At 36.3% G+C, this 26,565-nt stretch overlaps 1 protein-coding gene across 6 annotated transcripts in view; it reads right to left on the reverse strand.

Moving 5' to 3' along the window:
* SEPTIN7 (septin 7) overlaps positions 1 to 26,565 on the reverse strand; it is a 114,659-nt gene that overhangs the window by 35,202 nt on the left and 52,892 nt on the right. For all 6 annotated transcript variants that reach the window (XM_057549835.1, XM_057549838.1, XM_057549840.1 and 3 more), the window contains 4 exons: positions 19,074 to 19,180; positions 6,751 to 6,851; positions 5,484 to 5,618; positions 42 to 159 (listed from right to left, as the gene is read on the reverse strand). In XM_057549835.1, the coding sequence (XP_057405818.1) occupies positions 42 to 159; positions 5,484 to 5,618; positions 6,751 to 6,851; positions 19,074 to 19,180 (461 nt within the window). The remainder of the gene's footprint in view (positions 1 to 41; positions 160 to 5,483; positions 5,619 to 6,750; positions 6,852 to 19,073; positions 19,181 to 26,565) is intronic.

The raw sequence follows: 26,565 nt of genomic DNA on the forward strand, positions 1-26,565 counted from the left end.
ATGGTATTAGAAACCCAAGAGTTCAAACTCATTCTACTTACCTGTTTCTTAAACTGTTGGCACTCCTCTGGTGTGAGTGTGTCTGCTTTGGCAATAAGTGGAATGATATTCACTTTTTCATGCAAACGCTTCATAAACTCAATATCCAATGGTTTAAGTCTGAAATACACAATATTAAATATGACTGGATTGATCAGTTTGGGAGAATAGATTCTTCACATCCCAATGTTAAATTACATACATTGGAACTACTTTACTTACTCATCAGAAACACTCGCTGAAGGTGTATTGGGCCAGCAACAGTTAGGAAGAACAGGATTTCAAGAAGCATTGGAGTGGCTAAGAAGGGTTTGACTCCTGCCCTTTAACACCCTGGTCATAGGGTTTGGGCCCTAAAGAAGAATTAGAAAAACCAGAAAGGCTCCTCATAGGCTTTCCTACAGTAGTCTCTACATTTACTACTCAAAACTTGGGAAATCTTTGTTTTGTTTTTAAATGAAAAATTTAGTCCTCCGTCACTTCTTGCTACCAACTATATTTCTCAGAGAAGAGGCTCAAAAGAGAATCTTCTTCTTCATCCCTTTTACCTATTACACTCTAACTGCCGCCTCCACTTTGCCATTATACTTTCAAGAAGGTCAACAAATACTACCATGCTGCAAATTAATTAGCAGCAGCCAACTCATAAATACTGCGGTGTGTACCAGTATTTTTTAATTTGCCCACTATGCAGCATTGACATTACTCCCTCACAAGCTGTTCACTTAGGGTAATTTTCAGGATCCTCTTTGTAAGCTAGTCTCCTTAATAGGTATGTTCCTCAGAATTCTCTAGAAGGTCTTCTCTTCTCATTCTGCACTCTGTAAGCTTATCATTAACTACAATGACTTCTATTATCCTCTATGGGTCAATGACTCCCGAGTCTTTATACCCAGCTCAGATCTCACTCCTGTGTTCCAGGCTTGTGTCCACCCAGTGGAAATACTACTCGGACATCCCATTTTGGCGCCTCAAAATCAAAAGCTCATCTGAGCCCCCACGTTTTCCCTCCCCTTCTGTGCTTTCTATGTCAGTGAACAGCACTACAGTCCACCCAATTACTCAAGTCTGAAACCTAGAATTCCTCCTTCCTCTAATCCTCAATTCCAAAGATTCCCCAGGACCTGCTGAGCAAATAAAGTTATTTATATATTTATCTCCATTTCCATTACTTTGGTTCAGGCCACCAAAGTATACTTTTGGTATGGATAATGACAAGAATCTATCTCTCCAAACCATGCACACTGCAGTCAGAATGGTTTTTCTAAAATCCAAATCTGATCATCAGGTCATTCCTTGACTAAAAACCTTACTAAAGCTAGATTCCTTAGCTAGTGTGGCCTACAAGGCCTGTGAAAACATAGCCTCTCCAGCTGTCCTCATCTCTTAGCATCCCTTAGCATTTTTGCTACCTCCTACTTCCAATGTGCCAGCCTTTTTGAACTTCTCACAACTCCTTGAAAGCACCATACTTTGATCTCTGGTCATAGGCTACTACTGCTTTTGCCTGGAACACACTCCATTCCCATCCCCCTTCTACTTGGCTTGCCTAATTCCTAGTCATCCTTTAGGACCTAGCTTACTATTCTCATTTCCTCTGGGAATTCTTCTCTAACCTAAGACTAGGCATCTTTCTAAGGGATCACAACACTTAATTTGCCACATAGTAACTGCTTACTTATGTATTTGTTTTTCCCATCTTCTCACTAGAAGATCCTCAAAAGCAAGGCCTTTGTCTCATTCATCTGTATCTCTTATATCTAATACAGTGTCAATACTTGAGAAGGTATCCAATATCTGTTGACTAAAAAAGTAAGTTGCTGTGATTTTCCTTACATCTTTGAATAACTTTAAATAAAAACCAGCTATTCCTCACATCTAGAACACAATGTAGACTAAAAATTAATATTCTACAAAAATAAATGAAGGTAACAGCAATATTTTGCACAGAAATGCGGTATTCCTTAACTTTTATAAAACATGAGGAAAATGGAATAAAGATCTAATTTCATTATAAATTTTATTGACTAATATTTTAAAATAAAGAGAAAGCCCTTCTTAGGGTTCTCTTAGAGTACTATAGTTTAATATATATACAATGTTGGGCGTATTGGGGGTCCAGAGACTAATGAGGTATTCCTTTTTACTAACAAATAATACTATACTTCTTTGTGGTAGTGACGCTGACTGGCAGAAAGATGGGGTAAGGAGGCAGGAAGGCAGATACAGAGAAATAAGATAGCTACCTCCAATTCTAATTCTCATCTTAAATCCTCTGAATTTTGATATTGGCATTCAGAGAACACTACAGAAAAAACTTCAGAAAAGAGTGTGTGGCTGAAATAACACTATATTTATCTGTAAATAGCACCCTTACCTCACTAGTGCTAACTGAAAAACCTTTCAATTTTTGAGAAAAAATTTAAGTTTTGCTTGTTTTCATCAATCATTATATCACGACACTAAATATAAAAGCCATGGCCCAGTCAATCAATCTCAGATTTGTAAATTTTTAGGGTTCACCTTCCAGATTATACTCATGACAAATTTAAATTATCACCACTACCACCTCATTAAACTGGTGACAGAATCAGTTAATCTAAAATTTTAATAAATCATAAGAGCATTTAATATAAAATATTAAAATCAAAATCCAAGTTAACAAGATTTTACACTTAAAACAACATTTGCAGAACATTTATTATATTATTTCAACTTTTAAAGAGAAAGATGTTTGAAAATAGCCATGACAAGGAAATTGGGGAAGTCAGCTTCTCAAATATAAAACAACAGGGCTGAAGTACATTTAAATCAGTTAAAAAAAAACAAACTTTAAATGTAACCTTTATTAAAGCCCCGATAAAATCTTTCCGCCCTTTTAAATTAGAATACAAATTTCAGAAGCATACAAAATGTCAACAGCAGAAAACACTTATTTCACAGTAGATTACATTCTGGTTGAAATTTTTCCTCTGTCCATTTAGTTTTATTTCAGGTCATCTTTTCCAACAAATTTAGTTTTTAAATGTTTTTTTTACACAATGGAAAGTCCTTTTTAGAATTTCTAAAAGATAAACCCAAATTAGAGGGAAAAGACTACTTAACCTCAAAGCCTACAGCAAAATAAGTAAAATGACTAGAGGGCAAATGACAAGTATACATATATATATTTCTAAGGGAAAAAAAACCTATATAAAACTCACTGAGTGACACTGTTTTTTCAAAGTGGCAATCAACATTCAAAAGGTTTGTAAAAACACCATTTAAAAATTCAAGTTCGGGGGCTCCCCTGGTGGCGCAGGGGATAAGACTGTGCTCCCAATGCAGGGGGCCCAGGTTCAATCCCTGGTCAGGGAACTAGATCCCACATGCATGCCGCAACTAAGAGTTCACATGCTGCAACTAAGGAGCTGGAAAGCCACAACTGAGGAGCCGGCAAGAGGCAACTAAGGAGCTGGCGAGCCGCAGCTAAGTAGCCCACCTGCCACAACTAAGACCTGGCACAACCAAATAAATTAAAAACAAAACAAAACAAAATTCAAGTTCCAAGTCAGTTACCAATCACTGAACAAAGAAAATGAAGCAACAACAGCTGAAATCATAAATTAACCCTTTGTTCAGTGACTACAATTGGTGGGGTGAGATGGGGGACACCGAAAATACCCTGTTGCACCAATTTATATTTACTCCAAAAACAGAACGTCTAAAAAGGAAATCCAGGGATTACCCAGATAAGACAGAAAGGTCCTAATTCATCTATTATGTTGCCTGGAATTTCACTATGTAGTGAGCAGGGAATTTGGAACTCTCTACGGAAAATTCAGTGTCATATTCTTTCACTTAATCCATAGCAGCACATACCAATGGGCAAAACTTTGTTCCATTTCTAAAAATAGTTAAGCTGAGAAACTACTCAACATCACATTTTTATACATAAGAAATTAAAATTTGGAACTCTCATTCCTTGTGACAAACAAGAAATGGCCCAAAGCCACAACACATAATTTCAAAATTTTTTCTTTAAATAAAAAAATCGTATTTCCCATGCAATTTTAAGAAATATATTTTCCCGTAGGGAATAAGAGAAATGTGATTTCATGAGAATTACTAAAACTTGGTGAGAGTCCAAAAGATCTAAAATAATAAAACTGGATATAAACTGACAAATTTCTATTGACTTAACTGCAGGTTAAGATTTTACCCTGTTGGCTTCCAGGAAAAAGCCTTAACAAGTTAAACTAGAATGATAAAATATGTATATATATAAATTCAGGAAGAAGCTAACAAGGACACAGAAAAAGCTATACAGTGTGGTATTTCTCAGAATTTTTTTTTTGAGCCTTTTAAGTAGATGAGTCAATTTTGTGCTTTAAATATGTAAATTTCTGAGAATACTGTAGAATAATATTAGAAATAAAAGAAGAAACATTTGCACCACTACAGTCAGACAGTGCAAAAATGGTAAACTAAATAATTAAGGCTTTCTGCTCAACCAAGATGGTGATAATGGGCACTAGCCTATCTAGGCAAAAGGTGAAAAAAGTAAAAAACAGAAGAGAAAGGTACTCTTTTGAAGGGACTGGTTTACACTACTGTAATTTGTGTGTTAGATGACTTAATGCTATTTAGTCTGATGCTATAAAACAGTCCCGTTCCTTCTGGTGGAGAGATGGTGGAGTTACAATCATCAGGTGGCGGAGTTATGCTGAGTCATTTATCCAAAGATGAAAGAAGAGTAATTACGAACATCTGCAGTTGACAATGACCCACATATCTACTCAAAATGACAAAGAAATACAAACAACAAAACAAGGAGTATAGGCTGGCCATACTAACAAACAGAATAATCAGATCAGATAAATGTCTAGATACTCAGATCTTAATTTTAACTCCCAATAAATAGAAGGTTAGTACTGATGATATGATACTTAAACAATTTGACTGTGACAGCTAAGGTGAAACAAGAAGACAAGTAGATTTAGTGAAGAAAGAAATGGCACATGAGAACCTTGGTATTTAAGTTTTTTTTGTAGCCTTCTCTACCAGATCTATAGTAAATAACATCTTTGGAGTTTCTTAGAATATGCCTGGCTAATTTTTATGGCTGTTTCTCCTTATTTGATCATTCAATTAGTGGCAGATTGGTCAAAAAGAAAGCTAAATTAGCCACACTGAGACACCAAACATGATGGAAACAATATTCCTTTCCATGAAGCAGGTAAAGTCTTATGCATGACAAACTAAGAAGTAAAATCATTGTTAGCTTGTCTAGGACTTAAAAAAAGGCTTCCTATAAGCCATTTTTATATGGAATTTGGATCTTCACAACTGGTAAAGTTAAATGTACTCCATAGAGATGAGGGTTACTAAAATACGCACCCAAAGATGAGTAATAATAAAACAACAACAACAAAAAAGGTTATCAGAAGCATCAAGGTACTGACCCATGTCCTGAAGGAGCAATGAAGTATAAACAACACTGCACTCTGTTATCAGGCATCTGACGTCTGTTCACCCTAGATTCTGCATTTAGGTAGTCCTCAAACTTACTATCAATGTAGTCGATAACAGGCTGCCAGCTGTAGAATGCAGATAAATAAAATAATTAAGTTGTAATTCTACATATGAACATAAGACTGATGACTCTGTTAAAGGGCAATAATCAATATTTTTAAATACACAAAACCAATGTAACCAATGGAAGACATCTCAAATTATTCTACATACACTGATTCAAAAACAGATATAAATTACATTGAATAAATCCTGATTCATTATTTCTAAACTTTCCAAACGGAAGAAAACTGTTTAGAGTCAAACACAACTAAATTATCATATTATTTGCATTAATAAGTATATCAATGCTAAGACACTTTACAATACGAAAAATTATATTCAAAGAGTTTTATATTTCAAATGAAAAGATTAAACAATACAGAAACCTCATAATGAACTGTTACTTAGGTGTTTCAAAAGTTGACAGAAATTTACTTCAAAAAACAATGTGGAACTTGGGACTTCCCTGGTGGTCCAGTGGTTAAGACTCCACCTTCCAATGCAGGGGAAGTAGGTTCGATCCCTGGTCGGGGAACTAAGATCCCACATGCCGTGGGGCAACTAAGCCTGCTCACTCTAGAGCCTGCTCGCCGCAACTAGAGAGAAGCCCACGTGCCCCAACGAAGATCCCGCGTGCCCAAACAAAGACCCAACGCAGCCAAATAAATAAATAAATAAATAAATAAAACAGTGTGGAACTCAAAGAAAAATTGAAATATTTTTTATAAGCTACTAAGATATTGTTCCCAATTAGAAAGCCATGGATGTTTTCTTCACTTACGACTTATGGAAAAACTGAAGGTCTAAAATCAGGTTTAAATTAGGATGTGATAGAAAATGGATAAAATTATAGTAAAGAATGAAAAGTTTCAAGTTTCTTATAATAATGAGAATTCTTTTATCTATGTTTTAGAATCTGTCTTCAAAATACTTCTATGAAAGGTGTTATCTTCATTTTATAGAAGAGGAAATCAGTTCAAAGAAGTTAAGCAACATGACAAGTAAGTGGCAAAGTTGATATATGAACCCAAGACATATTACATAAAGTTCAGTGACCTTCGCTAAGATGAGAAGTTTTAAAATGTTAAGGTCAAAAAATCTAACCACCCCCATTCCCAAATGCAGTGGAAAGCAGCAGTGACAAGCCGTTCTTACCAATTACTATTATCCACTGCATCTCCAAATCCTGGGGTATCAACTATTGTGAGCAGCAACTGAACACCACCTTCTTTGATTAAAACTTTGGATTGTTCCACCTGTAAAAGTCATTGATACAGATATTAATACCATACATTATATCCTTGGTTTCCTACAACGTAAGAGGTAGGGAGATGAGTGTTAATCAAAACCAAATGGGAAGCTTTTTGCAAACTAAATCTACTCACCCACACACTTTCTTTAGAATCAATTACTGCTAGAAGTCTTGGTTACTTAAAAGAAAAGCACATACGTAAATAGTGGGTTTACGGCTCACTGTTGGTACAGAGAAGGAACACAGGAACTGATAAAATAATATTAATTACTAAAGCCATACAATACGTATGTAACCTAAATGCACATCTAATAATACAAATAAACAATGTGCTTGAATGATTAAGTAATTCATAGAGATCAAATGTAATTAATCAGACAAGTACATTTAATTTACCATTTGCAGTAAACGTTTTCCTGGACTATCTCCATCTAGTTTAGTCCAAACCAATTACTCAAGTGAACTTATTACCATTTGCAAACCTTTCTCAGCATGGCTGTAATTATTTACACTGTGTTTACGTTATGGCTAAGATACAATTCTCTTCTCAAATGTGTTACTGTACACCAGGCCAAAGCAATCAGCAAAGGACAAGGCATTGAAAAAAAATGTATTCTGGTAGGGTAAAACCCTACTAACTCTGATTAAAATCTTCAGTTCTCTTTAGAATTTGTAAAAACGTTCTATTTGAGAAAAGGTATTGGACTTAAAAACAATAACAACATTTCCTCCTACAGTCTTAAGATATTTTTGTAACCCCAAACTGTTTTAGAATGTAAAAATCATTCATCTTGGGCATACCCTGCTGCTACATAAAGCAAACACTGATTCAAACAGAAAAGGGGAATCATTCTCCTAGAAAAAGATAGGCTTTCATTCAATTTATATCAAGTGTTTATTAAAACTAGAGGTTTCAGTTATGCTGATAAGCTAACTTAAGAGGCAAGAATTATACTCAAACTTTGAGTGCTACAAGCCATAAGATGGTACAAATTATTGTACCAATAAGTACTATTAGACTTAAGAGGGAAAGGGGGCTTCCCTGGTGGCACAGTGGTTGAGAATCTGCCTGCCAATGCAGGGGACACGGGTTCGAGCCCTGGTCTGGGAAGATCCCACATGCCGCGGAGCAACTGGGCCCGTGAGCCACAACTACTGAGCCTGCGCGTCTGGAGCCTGTGCTCCGCAACAAGAGAGGCCGCGATAGTGAGAGGCCCGCGCACCGTGATGAAGAGTGGCCCCCGCTTGCCACAACTAGAGAAAGCCCTCGCACAGAAATGAAGACCCAACACAGCCATAAATAAATAAGTAAATAAAATTTTTTTAAAAAAGAGGGAAAGGTAATCACATGAAAAGCAACTTCAACTATTTATATTGGTTAACAGTGTTTGGAAAGGAAGAGCGACTAATTTCTGGGTAGAAAATGTTTGGTTCACACTTAGAGATTACAGAAATGATGATGTCTTTCCATTTCCCTTCGACATTTTCTTACAGATGTTAGCTGATGGGTGAGGAGTTGAGACTAAGACTGCTGAGCAAGAAAGTGTATAGCAGCATTGTCCAATAGAACTTTCTGAAATGATGGAAATGTTCTTTGTCTACACTATCCAATATGGCAGCTGCTTGTCCATGTGGCTACTTATCCCTTGAAATGTGACTAGAGTGACTGAGGAGCTGAATGTTTAATTTTATTTAACTTGAATTAACTTAAATTCAAATAACTTCATGTGGCTTAGTGACTACTAAATTGGACAGTGAAGGCTGATAGCAATCAAAAATTATTTTGTTAAAAGAGTATTATCAAAAAAAAACTTGCTGAAACCGAAAATACTGCCTGAGATTTGGACATACATGTCCATGGCGAGGCTTCCAATCTTTTAGACAAATAAGGGACAAAGCTCTTATCTTTTAGATCAATGGTCTTCAGACTGCTTTGATCCTAGTGTAAACTATCAGTGAAAATTTTAAACATCCCAAATATAAGTATCTTTATTTACCTACCAAACATACACAATTGGCAATCTGAACATTAAATATTAGTGTCAATTTCTCATAAATTAAAAAAGTAAACATCAATAAATAAGGGTTCTAATATTTTCTGGTCACCTTCAATATCAACAATGGTTGCAACACTGCATGGGAGACCACTGTTTCACACCACATAGCTAAGATAATACAGTTTGTCTGATATCAGCTTACTGTGATAACATGAGGGAAACCAAATAACTGCAGAAATAATCAGACTCATCAGGGCACATTATCAAAACTAAAAAAAATTAAGTGATATTACTTCATGTGGCTTAGGAAGCTCACATTCTATATATCTGGTAGTCCTCTATAGTTAAAAAGGACAATCTGGTTATATGTCAATTGTATCTCCATTTAAAAAAAAAAAAAGGAAAACGGATAATCTATTCAAATCTAACATGTCAATATATATCTAATTCTCCTCGATCTCCTTCAATAAAAACAGGTTATTCATTTATGATAACTGTCATTGAAGCAGAAATATCCGAAGTAATCATACCAGGCCTTCACCTAACAATTCTTTTAAATGACACAGTACCGTATATTAGAACTGATGCAAAAATGTAATTGTTCTACATGAATCATCTCCTGATTTTACTCCAAACCATTTCTGTTTCCCTTATTACCAAACAAAGCCCATTTCTACCTTCAGTACTAGGTTGTATACTAATCACACACCATAACAGCTTAAATTTTAAGATTTTTGTTTCCTTGTTTAAAAAAAAATTAGTTGAACAACTTAATTGTTTATTGAAATGACAAGAAAAATGAAGATCTGTATTTTATATGCTTTAAAGAGTCTGTTTATAAAGCTTCTTTTCTTCTTTGGCCTATGAAATTCTGTGTATCCATACATGGTCAAATACAAAGAAGACAGCAACATATGGAAGAAATCCAGAAAACATAACTGTAAACTAGTGCCATTCACAGGATCCAACTGTATCCTATCATCTGGTTTTGCAAGTATCCTCATGGGATCCATGGAAAACAAATTAGTTCAAGTCCAGGAATTTCAAACTTTTCTTAAGAAATCTATTCCAAATGGCCACTTTCCCATGCACTTTACTTAAGCAGGTCACATCAGCATATTTTATGGCATCACTCAGAGTTCCAAAAGAATGAATCAAGGGCACTTTCAACTGAGTTTCTCTCTGAAAAATAAAACTAAAGCCTATTTTATTGTCTATGTATAATTAATTAATTAAGGGCTCTTCTGGATTCCTAGATTCCAGAAACCCACACTTTTTTCTAATATTTTCAGTTTTTCAATCTGAGAGAAAGAAAAAGTCAAACTTTCACTGTTTATACAGCTTCAGTTCTTCCATTTTTGAAAGACTATTAAATACACTACACTTTTCTAACTTAATGTTTGAGTCATTTTTTAAAGATAAATAAAAAGTGTTACTTAATTAACTATATTAAAATTTGAGGAGAGGGTTAAAATTTTCTGTCAGGAGTTTACCTCCAACTATACTTGCTCAGGAGGTGGCATGATAGCCATAACTGCAGAGACTTGAATAGTAGATACTTGAACAGCCTGTGATATTCCACTTAGCTCAAACACAAAATCTATTTTGATTATTTAATAACTCAAAAGACAAACATCATCTTAAACACTTCATTATGTTCAACAAGAAACTTAAAGAGGCAATGACCAACAGAATAGTTATGCTTAAAGACTACTTCCCTCTCATCAAGACCCAGAACTAGCTGAAAAGACACTTGATCTGAAGATTCTAATTCTGCCTTCCACTCTCTGAACCACTATACCTCATTCCCTTGTCTCCTTACACTGAGATCTTAATCCCCTTGTCCCTTTCATTTTCTATTAGCAACCCCCCTCCTAAATCCTTTCTTTTCCTTTCCAGCTCAGATACCTTTCCATAAAATTCATAAACTTCAACTTTGACAGGAATTTCCATGCCATATGATGATCCTTTTACTTGTTCCTTCATCTCATGCCTCTCACAGTATGGCTTTCATTTGCTCCTTCAACTCATGTCCCTCCCAGTATGGCTCTTCCCAAGCTCTACCTTACAATCTCTGCCACCATGCTCAGCAAAGCACTTGATCTCCACTGGAAGAGGAGAGCACCACCAATTTGTTGTTGCTATTTATTATTATTATTTTTTTTTTTTTTAAAGTTTTACTTGATTTTATTTATTTATTTATTTATTTTTGGCTGTGTTGGGTCTTCGGTTCGTGCGAGGGCTTTCTCCAGTTGCGGCAAGCGGGGGCCACTCTTCATCGCGGTGCGGGGACCGCTCTTCATCGCGGTGCGCGGGCCTTTCTCTATCGCGGCCCCTCCCGTCGCGGGGCACAGGCTCCAGACGCGCAGGCTCAGCAATTGTGGCTCACGGGCCCAGCTGCTCCGTGGCATGTGGGATCTTCCCAGACCAGGGCTCGAACCCGTGTCCCCTGCATTAGCAGGCAGATTCTCAACCACTGCGCCACCAGGGAAGCCCGCTATTTATTATTTAATCTTTAAACATTGAAGTATAGTTGATTTACATTGTTTCAGGTGTATAGAAAAGTATGTATGTATGTATATATGTGTGTCTGTATGTGTGTATATATATATTCAGATTCTTTTCCATTATAGGTTATTACAAGATATTGAATATAGTTCCCTGTGCTATACAGTAGGTCCCTGTTGTTTATCTATTTTATGTATAGTGGTGTGTATATGTTAATCCCAAATTCCTAATTAATCCCCCCCCTTCCCCCTTGGTAACTATAAGTTTGTTTTCTAAGTCTGTGAGTCTGCTTCTGTTTTGTAAACAAATTCATTTGTATCATTTTTTTAGATTCCACATAAGTGATATCATATGGTATTTGTCTTTCTCTTTCTGACTTACTTCACTTCGTATAATAATCTCTAGGTCCGTCCATGTTGCTGCAATGGCATTATTTCATTCTTTTTTATGGCTGAGTAATATTCCATTGTGTGTGTGGGGTGTGTGGGAGTGTGTGTGTGTGTATACACCACATCTTATCCATTCATCTGTCAGTAGACATTTAGGTTGCTTCCATGTCTTAGATAGTGCTGCTGTGAACGCTGGGGTGCATGTATCTTTTCGAATTAGAGTTCTCTCCAGATATATGCCCAGGAGTGGGATTGCTGGGTCATATGGTACCTCTATTTTTAGCTTTTTAAGGAACCTCCATACTGTTCTCCATAGTGGCTTCACCAATTCACATTCCCACCAACAGTGTAGCAGGGTTCCCAACAGCATCCCCAATTTGTTTGAAGCAACACTGAATCTTCCCTCCTGTTCAGTGGAATAGATCCCTTTTTTTCCTAAGGCTAATTTCTCAATCTATGCTGGGGATCTGACCAATTTCCATTTTAGAGTCATTCTGACAACTATTTAGACTATTTCCCCTGTATCTTCAATCTCTTATCTCTTAAGGAATGATTCCCCATAGGATATAAACAGTCTCAGGTCTTTTTTGGAAATAAAAACCAAACCACTGTCTCTGTCCCCTACACTCAACCTCTAGGTATTCCCTCTCATCCCTTCCTTCATAGCTCTTCCCCCATCTTCACTGCCTCACAAATCACTTGTCAACCCACTGTCATCTTCCCCTCTATTCCTACTATTTCATTAAAATATACTTTGCCAAGGTCACCTATACCACCCTATAGCAGCACCTTTCTCACTAAATCATAATTGTTTGCTATATCCTTCATATGACTGTGACATCCTTGAGAACTCTGTGTCCAGCATCCTTGAGGCCCTCAAACCTGGTAAAAGACAAGCATTCAATCATCTGTTCTGTGTATGACTGGTTCAAAAAACTATGAAAACTGGACCAACATCAACAGGAGAGTTTCCTAATTGGACTCTGTAAAAATGTTTCAAGGAGTCATAAGATGTTATCTTAGGGATAGGATTCACTGTTTTCACTTCTTCTCACCTCTAAAATTTTTGTACCCATTTAATCTAAAATAGTGATTTATTGGACTTCACAGACCAAGAAAAAAAGTTTTAAAGGGGATCAACATAAGGCTACCAACAAAGAACTTGAAAAAAAAAACTACCACTGTCATTTCACAAAAGAAACTGAAATGGATTTAGTCTCAGAATAAAGGACAGTCTTTCCCTAGGAGACAGCTGGCAACCTTTTGCTGACATGAAATAAGATATATTTTCAAATACAACAAAATTATAAAATTTGCTACCATATATACAACATTGTAATATTTTTCTTAAAATTTTTGTTAATCTGAGCACCTATATTTGAGATTGGAATATGAAGTAGAGCTCAAGTGTTCAATTTTTTCTATCACTTTATTTTAATCAGTCTATTGGGAAAATACATATATGAATGAAAGTGAAAGTAACATGGTGCCATTTCATTCGATTTGAAATATTCTGAAAGGACTAAGGAAAAACAGTTCACTCTCTTTCTTCCCCCAGAGATAGGATGAAACCAGTCTGCAGCAGGCCAGAAACACTACAGAGGAGTGGTCCACAAAGTACAGTACGCAGACTGGCAGCTGCATAGTTTGGGAACTTACTGGAAATGCAAATTCTTTGGGCCCTGCCTCAAACCTACTAAACAGAAAACTCTGGGGAGGGGGACTCAAGAATCTGTTTGAGCAAGGCTTCCAAGTGATTGTGATACACATTGAACTTTGAGAACCACTGGTATAAAGAACTACAGGACTAGAATGTCAGCTCACATTTGGAACTGCACAGCTCAGGTACCTAAGGCCAAAGATAGGAGGTTGGGAATTAATCTCAGAAGATTTCTATCTATCTCTGAAAGTTCACTCAAATCAGAACCACTGATATACCGGAAACTCAGAATCATTTCTCTGCTCAGAGTAGATGGTTCCTCCTTCCTTCCAAGACTGTGAATGTGAAGGAATTTCTTCTTTAAGATATAAGTCTCTTGTAAATAAACAATGCTCAGGGAAGAGATTATGAAATTGTGGTCTTTATTAAAATTTCACTCCCTATTTGGCCACATCACAGATGTTTCTTCTCTTCTTCTTCTTTTTGACAGTTGGAAGTGTTCCAGAAAGGCTTCAGGTCAGGGAAATTGCAGACATTTGCCTTTTGAAACTCAGGATTGTATGTTTTTCCTGGTCTAATATGTCTGGGCTGAGATGTAATACTCCTGATCACTCTTCACTAAAAGAATTTAAGAGCTTCTAAGAGCAGATCATCTGCTAGATTATCGAGCTTGGTGAAAAGCCAGTCAACTGTAAAAGAAAACTACATTCTATTCTCTAACTACACTGAATGACTAGGCACATGTCATGTTCTCTCCTGGGTAAGTGAAGAAAACAGTTCAGATGATCTTTATCTTGTTTCCAGTATATCAAGGAATACCTCCATGGTATAGTCAGGAAAGAGGACTTCTCTGGGATTCTAATCAGGATCAACCCAGTTCTCAAATGTTAATGTCTCACTTTTGGTAAAGGGGGGAGATTTAACAGTGGTACACAAGCCTTTGTCTTAAAAATCTTACTAGAGATACCCTTAGTCCTAATTACTCCTTTGTTTTCAAAACAGGGAGAACTAGGAAGATATTCACAATAGAAGAGGACACTTGTGTTATCTTAAAAAGGAAGGCAAAGTGAGTTTAGACAGGATTATTTTGGAGACAGACCAATGTAAACAGAATTCTTACAAACTGATTCTCCCACCACCTTTAACAGATGCCAGCCTGGGAGAAATTATCTGCAATGACTGAAATGTAAGGGACCATTACCTAGATAAGACATTTCTCCAAATTAAGAAGGAAAAGATAGGAAATATTAAGATGGTCAAAGCACTTCAATGAAATCTGAACAATTAATGAGTATAAAAGATATGTTCAATCTCATAAGAAATCAAAGAAAATAAACTGAAATGATGAAATGTCTTTATGCACACACATGCACAACAGAAATGAGTACTTATGTCCACCAAAAGATATATACAAGAATATTTATGTTAGTCAAAAAGTGAAAGCCCAAATGCTTATCTGCAACAGAGGGGATACACTGTGATATATTCATGCAGTGGAATATTATGCAACAATGAAAAGAACTACAGCTACACAACATGAATAAATACCACAGACATAATCTTCAGTGAAAGAAATCAGACAGGAATATATCTAAATGAAGTTCAAGAACAGACAATATTAATCTATGGAGATAGAAGTCAGAAAGGTGTTTAATTTGGGGGTGGGTATAATACTGAGTGAGAGGAGGCATAAGGAAGCCTGCCAGGGTCCTAGAAACATACTATATCTTAATCTGGGTGTGGTTAACTGGATATATGAATACATATATAAAAACTCATCAAGTTCTATGCTTAAATTTGTGCCCTTTTAGTACACAAATTACACATCAATTTAAAAATTAAATTTAAAAAATTCTGCTCAAGACAAAATAAAAATAATCAACAAAACTTCAAAAAAGATAATCAAATTTAAAATTATTCCACTTAATCTATGATAGTGTTTTATAAAACTTCACAGACCCAAAGAAAGATAAACAAAACTTCAAAGACCCTCAAAGTTTGAAATATCCCAACTAAACACTAAGTCTTATAAATTTTTAAAACTTGTTTGTTCAGTCATTCAACAAATATGGGATGCTAACGTATAACAGATGCAGTTCTAGGAACTTAGCTTGCAGCAGTGAATAAAGTGAAGTTCCTACCCTTATAGAGGTTACACATTTGGAGCCTGGGGTGGGAATTAGAAGGAGTTTATAGGGTGGTCAGGAAAGGCCTCCTTAAGAAAGCAACTTTTAAGCAGAGAACTGATGAAAATTATGAAGCAAGCCATGAGGATATCTCAGGGAAAACCACTGCAAGCAGAGAAACAGAAGTGGAAGGCCTCTGTGGTGGAAGTAGGATTAGCATGTTCAAAGAACAGCAAGGAGGTTGGTTTGGTCAGAGCAGAATAAGCCAAAAGTGGACAAGTGTAAGAACTAGGTTGGGGGGAGGGGGAGTAAAACAATCTCTCATTGTTTGAGCAAATACTTTGTTGCAGAGCATGTTAAACTAGATTTCTATGTGATGAATTCCTTAGATTGCATGTGCCAATACTTTCACCTGTTCAGACACTAGCAAAAATCACTGCATTGGGTGAATCAAGAGAGCTAGAAATATTGTCCATTTGCCTTTATTAAACAAAGTAAAATAAAACATGGTAAGGTACAAAACTTTTATGAGTTAATTGGCTCCCATCATCCACCAAGCAGTTTACTGGAATTTCAAGTCTAGTCCTACAGTCAGTCAATACCCTCCAGAGTCCAGCTGGAAAATTCAAATCTAATAAGCAACAGCAAACATTACGTGTGCACCATTTGATATTTTAAAAATAAAACAAACAAACAAAAAAACACTTCTCTTAAGTATTCCTTACTTGCCAGCATCAGATAGATCAGCCTTATGACCTAATTTTCTGGGTTTTTTTTTTTAAACTAAACTTTCATATATTACATAACTATGAAGTGATGACTTCACCGATCAAATCATTTTGTCTTCATTTTGTCTAAATTGCCTAACTGGGATTAGACAAAATATCTCCAAATTTAAGATTTTTAAAGGCAAAGGCAATATAAATCAAAGAAAATTGACAACTTGTTGGACCAAACATTATTAAAAAGTAAAAAAAAGCTAATCCACTTATTAAGAAATGGTTAATCTGTTAAACTAACACTTATTAAATATGTACAGTATAAAGATAGTACAGTTGATACACTACAGACTAAACCAGATTTGCTTAGATTTGTATCCTAGTTCTGGTACTCTAACTACATGATCTTGGCATATCACCATCTCTGTGCCTCAATTTCCACATCTGTAAAATGGGGATAAGAATACCACTTACCTCATAAAGTAACTGAAAGAATTAAATAAGTAAATGCATCTAAAGTGTTTGGAATAGTACCTGGAAGATGTTAATGACTCACGGAGTGTGGTTTTATTGTTAATCTAGACCTGGCATTATGCTATGTGCTAAAACTACAAAGAGGACTCAGAAAATTTCCTCACCAGCACTAATCACCAAGAACAACACTGGTGGATACATGACCATTAATATTTAACAGATATTTTACAGTAAATATTCCTGAATTTAGGAATCTACACTGTGGGGTTCCCTTAACATTTCTACATACCTAATTACTAATCCTGGATTTAAATATTTAAATTAAGAAAGCTAAAAGTATATCTTCTTGCTTAGGGTTAAAATATTCAATACATCACAAAATAAGCAATGCAGTACAGTATCAAGTTTTTATCAACAGAACACATATTTGCAGGTAATTTGAAATCTCAAGCTCCATGAAGGGTATTTTTAAAATTCCTGGGCGTCTCTGGTGGCACAGTGCTTAAGAATCCACCTGCCAATGCAGGGGACACGGGTTTGAGCCCTGGTCTGGGAAGATCCCACAGGCCGCGGAGCAACTAAGCCCGCGCACCGCAACTACTGAGTGTGCGCTTTAGGGCCCGCGAGCCGCAACTACTGAGCCCGTGTGCCACAACTACTGAAGCTCGTGTGCCTACTGCAACGAAGAGTAGGACCCACTCGCCGCAACTAGAGAAAGCCCACGCACAGCAACGAAGACCCAATGCAGCCAAAAATAAATAAAATAAATGTAAAAAAAAATTTTTTTTTAATTCCTAAAACAGAGAAAACTTTAAAAAGGAGAAATAAAATATCCAGCTCCAGAGTCATTGCCTCAATAAAACATGCTCCTGACAGAACTGTTTTCTCCACTTCTCTTCTGCTTCTGTGCTGTGTATTACCACATCAATCCACCAACAATTTTTTCAATCAATAGTTTAGAGCAGTGCTGCCCAACAAAAATGTAATGTGAGCCACATAATTTTAAAATTTTCAGTAGCCACTTGAGAAAGTAGTAACAGGTGAAATTAATGTATTTTATTTAACCCAATATAACCAATTATCATTACTGCAAAATGTAATCAATAGAAAAATTTATTAATGAAATAACATTCTTTTTTTTTACAAACTAAGTCTTCAAAATCTGGGGTGTATTTTATACTTGCATAACATCTCAATTTGGACTACCCACATTTTAGGAGCTCAACAGTCACATGTGGCTACCAGCTACTGTACTGGACAATGCAGAGCTAGAGAGTCTAGCACTTCACTATATGGGCCAGCAACATGAGCATCACCTTGGATTTTGTTAGAAATACTGAATCTCAGGGCTTCCCTGGTGGCGCAGTGGTTGAGAATCTGCCTGCTAATGCAGGGGACATGGGTTCGAGCCCTGGTCTGGGAAGATCCCACATGCCACGGAGCAGCTGGGCCCGTGAGCCACAACTACTGAGCCTGCGCGTCTGGAGCCTGTGCCCCGCAACGGGAGGGGCCGCGATAGTGAAAGGCCCGCGCACCGCGATGAAGAGCGGTCCCCGCACCGCGATGAAGAGTGGCCCCCACTTGCCGCAACTAGAGAAAGCCCTCGCACGAACCGAAGACCCAACACAGCCAAAAATAAATAAATAAATAAATAAAGTAGCTATAAAAAAAAAAAAAAAAAAAGAAATACTGAATCTCAGCCCACCTCAGACCTACTAGAACAGGAACTAAATTTAACAAGCTCCCCCGGTGATCTGAATATACATTAAAGCTCAAGAAGTACTAAATTAGACCACACATAGCTTGTAAGCCTTAACAAATTGCTATTGCCATTCAACTACCATGTGGTATCATGCCACTCACTAATACAGAACACTGTATTTAAATAATAATGGCTTCCACACGAATCATGTTTTCTCTACGCTGTCCAACAGAATTTTCTGCAATGGTGGAAACATATCTGTGCTGCCCCAAATGGTAGCCACTTGCCACATATGACTACTGAGCATTTGAAATGTGACTGGTGCAAATGAGAAAGTGAATTTTTAGTTTTATTGACTTTTAACTCATGCAAACTTAAATAGCTACTACATATGACAAGTAGCTACCATAATGCAGCATAACTCCAGCTGTTACTACGTCCCAGTATACTCTCTAGGAGGTTCCTCAAGACAAATTTATAAGGTTCTAATCAAGAAAATTCCTCTAATTACCTGCACTTCTCTCAATAAATCAATCTCTCTTTTTTATCAAACTTGAAATCTACCTCTATGGAAATATAATACAAGTTACAGAATGTGTTTTGTATCTGTTAACATTACCCCACCTTATCATCAGTTAACAATATACATACCTGTACAGTCTTTTTTATTCTATGGGAAGGACCTGGATACTCTGGAGAATACAAATCTGTGAGGAATAATGAGTTGATTAATGTTGACTTTCCCAGTCCAGATTCACCTAAAAGAAATAGAGGTGGAAATCTGTTAAACTCAGCTACCTTAACAAGCTTAAATATTCAACCAATGCTATAATCAAACTTGCTTTTATGCAAGTACTTCTTAGTGGGACAAGGAAGTGACATTAGAAAATATACTATAAAGACTCTCTATTAGAATAAATTCTTTGCCCTCATTTTCTTATCTATCAAATTAGACTCATGTTTCCAAGGATTTTTACCTTTATAATTCTACCATCTGTGTTCTTTAAAAGTAATGTATCTGTAGTCACCATTTTTAACAGTAATGTATTCCTAGAGATGAAAGTTAGTCATGAAGGAAACATCCCAGTTGGATTATATATTGCTGCTTCAGTGAAATAAAAAATAAAAGAAGTATAAATGTTTATTACAGACAATGAATGACCAAGGCAACAAATCATGCAGCTATAAAAAGTAGAAATCTGCTGATAAAAAGAAGAAAAATTAATCACAATGCATCTTAGTACAAAAGTGAACCACAAAAAAATACTTCCAATTTACCCATATACCAATCAGCTTAAGTATAAAGGGTACTTCTCTATAAACCAGACTCCAAAAAATCATGGGTAATTACTTTTTATAAAAATGCTCCTGCTTGAAGTAGGAAAGGAGGGAGGTAAGACATAATTTCCACTAAGATTCACATACCCTTCATGTCAAGTCTAGTACAACATACCAAATGTACAGATATTTTTTTACTAAAATATAAACAGCTTCAGGATATACATAATACAAAGTTAAAATAGATTAAAAGTCATATAATAATTATCAATTAATATGGCACCAGGTTAAAGAATCTAGTTATTGTTAATAGTTCAGTGAGTTTAATAGGCATCTTTAGCCTAAATAACGGATATCACAATATTAACCTTACTATTTCTATTTCTAGGTTGAGTTCTTTTGATATTGGCTCTCAAGAAAGGTAAGAACTGGGTGACTTCCTTGGTGGCGCAGTGGTTAAGAATCCGCCTGCCAATGCAGGGGACACAGGTTCGATTCCCTGGCCCAAGAAGATCCCACATGCCGCGGAGCAACTAAGCCCGTGTGCCACAACTACTGAGCCTGCGCTCTAGAGCCTGTGAGCCACAACTACTGAGCCCATGCGCCACAACTACTGAAGCCCGTGCGCCTAGAGCCCATGCTCTGCAACGAAGAGTAGCCCCCGCCCGCTGCAACTAGAGAAAGCCCATGTGCAGCAATGAAGCCCCAACGCAGCCAAAAATAAATAAATAAATAAATAAAATTAAAAAAAAAAAAAAAAAGAAAGAAAGGTAAGAACCATTGTAGGTGGTCCGGGCTTACTCCCTCTGAATGAGGGAGAATACCCTTTTTTCTAGACATAGAAATTTCTAAGTCACAGGAAAATAAGTTATAGGTTCCCCATACCTGCTTCTTTCTAAACTCTTAAACCTTGAATAAAGGAGGAAAGACTAGAAAAAAACCCAAGTACTTGGGGATAATCAGAAGTATCTACAATATTTTCATTTAGAAGCAACCCTGCCCTTGAACCATTGCTATAAAACTCCTCACCAAGTCCTCCTGGGTTGGGACACACAGTTTAAGGGGAATAAGGCCGCTGTGTCCCCCTTTGCTTGGCAAAGCAATAAAGCTATTACTTTCTACTTCACCCAAAAGTCTGTCTCCAAGATTCGATTCGGCACCAGTGCACAGAGGCTGAGTTTTCAGCGTCATTCCCTCAAACAAGAAGGAACAGAGCAGACTTTACTCAGATAAAACATTCTAACCTCTTTGGGGCTGTCAGAAGGACTAGTGTTGCCTAACTGGGATTTCAGGTTGGAGAAGCACGGGGCATCACTGGTTAAAGTGCAGGAGGACTACAGATGCCTGAAGCAAAAAATTATGGGTGGAGAGACACAACAGAGCACCTAAGGCCCTGAGGAGACTTTGAGGTAAAACTCCTTGGAGAATTAAGACATTCAAAAGAAACCATGTATGCAAGGGGAACTGAGAAAGCCACATACAGGCTCAAGCAATAAACATGCTCAGAAAAGTTGTGAAAAGGCATTAAACTTTCACTTTAGGCTGGATCTCTAGGCTCAGAGCATGCCCAGCTAATCATCAGACATCTGCCCTGACATATGACCAAGTCTGCAAACACAGGGCAGGGTGAGGTTTTTCAAATGCATATTTTTCAACAACAAATCACAAGGCATTCAAAGAAACAGAAAACATAGCCCATAGAAAGGAACAAAACAAAATCCCAGAAACCATCCCTGAAGCAGCATAGATAGTGGACTTGCTAGATGAGGACTTTAAAATAGCTGTCTTAGAGAAAGACAAATATCATATCTCTTATATGTGGAATCTAAAAAAAACGGGGGTACAAATGAATTTATTTACAAAACAGAGATAGAGTTTTGTAGAAACAAAGTAGAAAACAAACTTATGGTTACGGGGGTTGGGGGGATAAATGAGAAGATTGGGATTTACATATATACACTACTATATATAAAATACATAACTAATAAGGACCTACTGTGTAGCTCAGGGAACTTTACTCAATACTCTGTAATGGCCTATATGGGAAAAGAATCCAAAGAAGAGTGGATTAATGTATAACTGATTCACTTTGCTGTACATCTGAAACTAACACAACACTGTAAATCAACTATACTCCAATAAAAATTTTTTTTTAATAAATAAATTTAGGGACTTCCCTGGTGGTCCAGCGGTTAAGACTCTGCACTCCCAATGCAGGCAGCCCGGGTTCAATCCCTGGTCAGGGAACTAGATTCCCGCATGCTGCAACTAAGAGCCCACATAACACAACTAAAGACCTGGTGCAGCCAAATAAATAAGTAAATAAATTTAAATAGCAAAAAATAATAATAATAAATTAAACAAAATAGCTGTCTTAAATATGTCCAAAGAGCTAAAGAAATCAATGAACAATTGATGGAAATCAGGAAAACGACGTAAGAACAAAACCAGAATTTAACAAAGAAACAGAAATTGTGTAAAAAAAAAACAAACCAAAAACAAAACAGAAAAACAAAAATTCTGGAGCTGAAAAACACAATTGAAAAAATTCACTAGAGAGGTTCAAAAGCAACTGAGCATGTCTAAAAAAGAATCAGCAAACTTGGAAGACAGGACAATTAAAATTATTGAGTCTAAGGAGAAAAAAGAATGAAGAAAAGTAAACACAGCTTAAGGGATCTATGTGGGACACCATTTATTGAACTATTATATACAGTATGAGTTTTAGAAGGAAAAAGGGAAAGGGTCAAATAGATTATTTGAAGGGAAAAAAAAATGACCAAATTTTGTCCCAATTTGATGACAGAGATGAATCTACAAATCCAAGAATCTCACTGAACTAGTAGGATAAACCCAGGAACCCACACTGAGACACATCATGATAAAACTGATAAAAAACAAAGACAAAAAGAGAATCTTGAAAGCAGCAAGAGAGAAGCAACATATCACATAGAAGGTATCATCAATAAGATTAGCAGCTGATTTCTCAGCAGAAACTTTGGAGACCAGAAGAAAATGTGATGATACAACTGTCAAATGAGAATTCTATATCTGGCAAAATCGTGCTGAAAAGCTGAGGTAGAAATTAAGATATTTCCAGATAAACAAAAACTGAGGGAATTCATTATTACTACACATCCTTCACAAGGAATGCTGAAGGAGTCCTGCATTTGAAATGAAAGAACCCTGGACAATAATTCAAAGCCGCATAAACATCCCCAGTAAAGGTAAATACATGGACAAATATAAAAACTGGTATTATTGTAATTTCAGTTTCTAACTCCACTTTACATTTTCTGTAAGACTTGAAAGACAAATGAATAAGAAATAATTAGAAGTCTGTGTTATTGAGTATACAATGTTTAAAGATACAATTTGTGACATCAATAATAAAAAAAAGTGTGTGCGGGCTGTATATGAGTAGTTTGTATATGTAATTAAAATTAAATTGGTATTAAATTCAAGTTAGGTTATTATAATTTAAGATTTTACATATAATCTCTATGATAACTACAAAGAAAGCATCTACAGAATATACAAATAAGGAAATGAGAAAGGGAATCAAAACATGATGCTACAAAACATCAACTAAACACAAAAGAAGGCAGTAAAGGAGAAAATGATATATTCAAAAGCTGTAAGACATACAGAAAACAACAAAATGACAAAACTAAATTCTCTGTTACCAGTAATTACTTTACATGTACATGGATTAAATGCCTTAATCAAAGGCACAGACTGCCAGAATGGCTAAAATAACCCGATCCAACTGTATGCTACCTGTAAGATCTAAAGACTTTAGATCTAAGGACACACACAAGTTGAAAGTAAAAGGATAAAAAAGATATTCCATGTAAGCAGTAATCAAAAGAGGTGAGATGGCTATACTTGTATCAGACAAAAGAGACTTAAGTAAAAAATTGTTACAAGATACAAATTAGGATTTATTATCAATAAAAGGGTCAATTCATGATGTGGATATTATTACAGAATTATAAACATATATACACCAAACATCAAAGCCCCAAAATATATAAAGGAAACAATGACAAAATTTTGAAGGGGAAAATAGACAGTTTTACAATAATAATTGGAGAGTTCAATATTCCACTTTAAATAATGGATAGAAGAACCAGACAGAAAATAAATTAGAAAACAGAGGACTTGAACAACACTATAAACCAACTGGACCTAATAAACATAGACAAAATACTCCATTCAACAACACCAAAATACACATTTTTCTCACGTGCACAGGGAGTATTTTTCAAGACTGACCATAAAACCAAGTACGTCTTGATAAACTTTAAAAGATTTAAATCATCTTTTCCTATCACAAGGAAATGAGACTCGAGATCAATAACAGAAAGAAAATGAAAAAATTAACACATATAAGGAAATTAAACAATACACTCAAACAAAAAAAAAATCAGAAAGTGTGGATCAGAAAGTGTGGATATTACTCCCAATTTTACAGAAATAAAAAAAATTATAAGAGTACTATTAATAACTGTATGTCAATAAACTGGATAACATAAATGAAAAGGACAAATTCCATAAGACAAAAACTTAGGAACAATGAGGAATTAAGCGAACATATACAGTGAAAGGCAAACAGGCCTCTCAGATACTGATAAAGTGATTAAAAAATGGAAATGATCTAAATAATTAATATGGCTGATTTTCAAAAAAATACAAAAATTCCTACCCAGAGAATAAACATATTTTTCAAATACCTATGAAGCACTTACATAATCAGATCATGTTTTGGCTATAAAGAAAATCAATCAGTACTGAAAAACACAGAAATCTACAGATCATATCCTCTGACTACAATGCAGTGAAATTATAAATTAACAACAAAATAACACAATCCATTTGCCCACTTTGACATAAAACAGTATCTCCCCTCAACTCTTCTTATCTGAAAAACTACTCAAATACAAACAAAATGAGTAATATATACAAAAATGTAAGAGATATGACTAAAGTGGTGTTCAGAGAAAAACCTGTGTCTAATGAAGCTTAAGAAAATAGATCAACCTTCAGAGTGGCTCTTGGAACTGTAAACCGGTATTGCTTTTCTTTTTTTTTTTTTTGAGGCAAGGAGTAACGACTTTATTCAAAAAGCCGGCAGACCGAGAAGATGGCGGACAAGGGTCCCCAAAAAACCACATTATTTTGATCTGAATGCCAGTTTCTTTTACAGAACAGAGAGGGGGAGGAGGTGAGCAAGTAAAGTAAAAAGGCCATAAGCCTTGCAAATATCTCCTAGAATGGCCAGCCTCGGGGAGGGGATGTGTTAATTTCCTCTTTTCTGCAGCAACTCACAGGTAGACAGGGTCAGGATGTTTCCCTGAACAAAGGCACTTTGGTTTAACATTCAGACAGAGGGTCAGGGTCCCCAGGCAGGCCATTATGTATGATTATAATAACAAAAGCAACAAAAAGCAAAGGTTAAACTCAAAGAAACAGATCCAACAAGGAGTCCAATTTAGCTCTTCCCTGGTATGTAAACTCAAGGAAGGGGTCACTGGAAGCTCCGACTTCACAGCTGGTGGGTCAGAAAGACCTGGACTTGTGACTGGTGTCTGAAGTGGTGACTGGTGTCTGAAGTGGCAACTGGGGGAAGGGGGCAGTCTTATAGGACTGAGCCTTTAACTGGTAGAATCTGATGCTATCTCCAGGTAGATAGTTTCAGAATTGAGTTGATTGTAGGAAACTCAGATGGTGTCCGAGAATTGCTTGGTGGTGTGTGGACTCCTGCCCCCATGTTACTGAACTCAGGTTTGACTGCTCGCTGCTCAAAAGCTAATACTTTTGAGAGACAAGTACTGGTAGGAATGGAAAGGTTGCTTTATGCAAGAGACAGGCAACTTGTGTCCAAAAACCAACTCCAAAGATTCTGCTCAACCATGAAAGTTTTTAAAGGGAGACTCATTAGCGGAGAGGGTCAGGGTCCTTATTATCTTCCACTGTGTGCAGACTTTCTTCTGACTGGTTGGTGGTGAGGTAACAGGGTGACATTCCAGGAATCTTGTGCTCAGCCTGAAGTTACCATCTTCCACCTGGGTGGGAGCCTTAGTTCCACAGAAGAACTCAAAGGTATTGCTGTGTATATTCCTTGAGGAGGAACCAGGACCTCGCCCCATCGCTGCACTATTGCTTTTTTTATTTTTTTTTTATTCAAACAGAAAGTCACAAAAATTATAATCATCCTCATCAGTTCACTCAGTCCCATGTAATTAATTTTTTTTTCATCTTGATCTTTTGTTAGCACTTTTCCATTAGAGTTCTGAAAATGCTTATTCATTCAGTTCAGCAGTATAGTCAGTTACCAGAAACATGTACTTGTCAGAGTCTTTTCCATGAATTCCTTGAAGATGAAACCTTTTTATAGGAACATTTTTGCAAAAGCATCAGAGTACACCTGGAACTGTCTGTAAATGACAAAAGACTTAAAAATGACCATGGTTAAAGATTTGATGAAAGTTCATAATAATGCAACTGACAAGGAAATTTAGTTATTTCTGAGATATACATTTTAAAGTAATGACTAGAATTATGACTTACAACATTATACCAGAACATATAAGATTTTTAGAAATTTTATGTAATGTCTGAAACATTTATATTAACATATTTCCATACAAATAACCCAATGAAAGTTTAGTATTAGTTGTTTTGTTTGTTTTGCAGGTTCTTATTAGTCATCAATTTTATACACATCAGTGTATACAAGTCAATCCCAATCACCCAACTCAGCACACCACCATCCCCACCCAACCGCAGTTTTCCCCCCTTGGTGTCCATACGTTTGTTCTCTACATCTGTGTCTCAACTTCTGCCCTGAAAACCGGTTCAT

The sequence above is a fragment of the Balaenoptera acutorostrata genome, chromosome 7 (genome assembly GCF_949987535.1).
Source record: "Balaenoptera acutorostrata chromosome 7, mBalAcu1.1, whole genome shotgun sequence".
NCBI lineage: Eukaryota > Metazoa > Chordata > Mammalia > Artiodactyla > Balaenopteridae > Balaenoptera > Balaenoptera acutorostrata.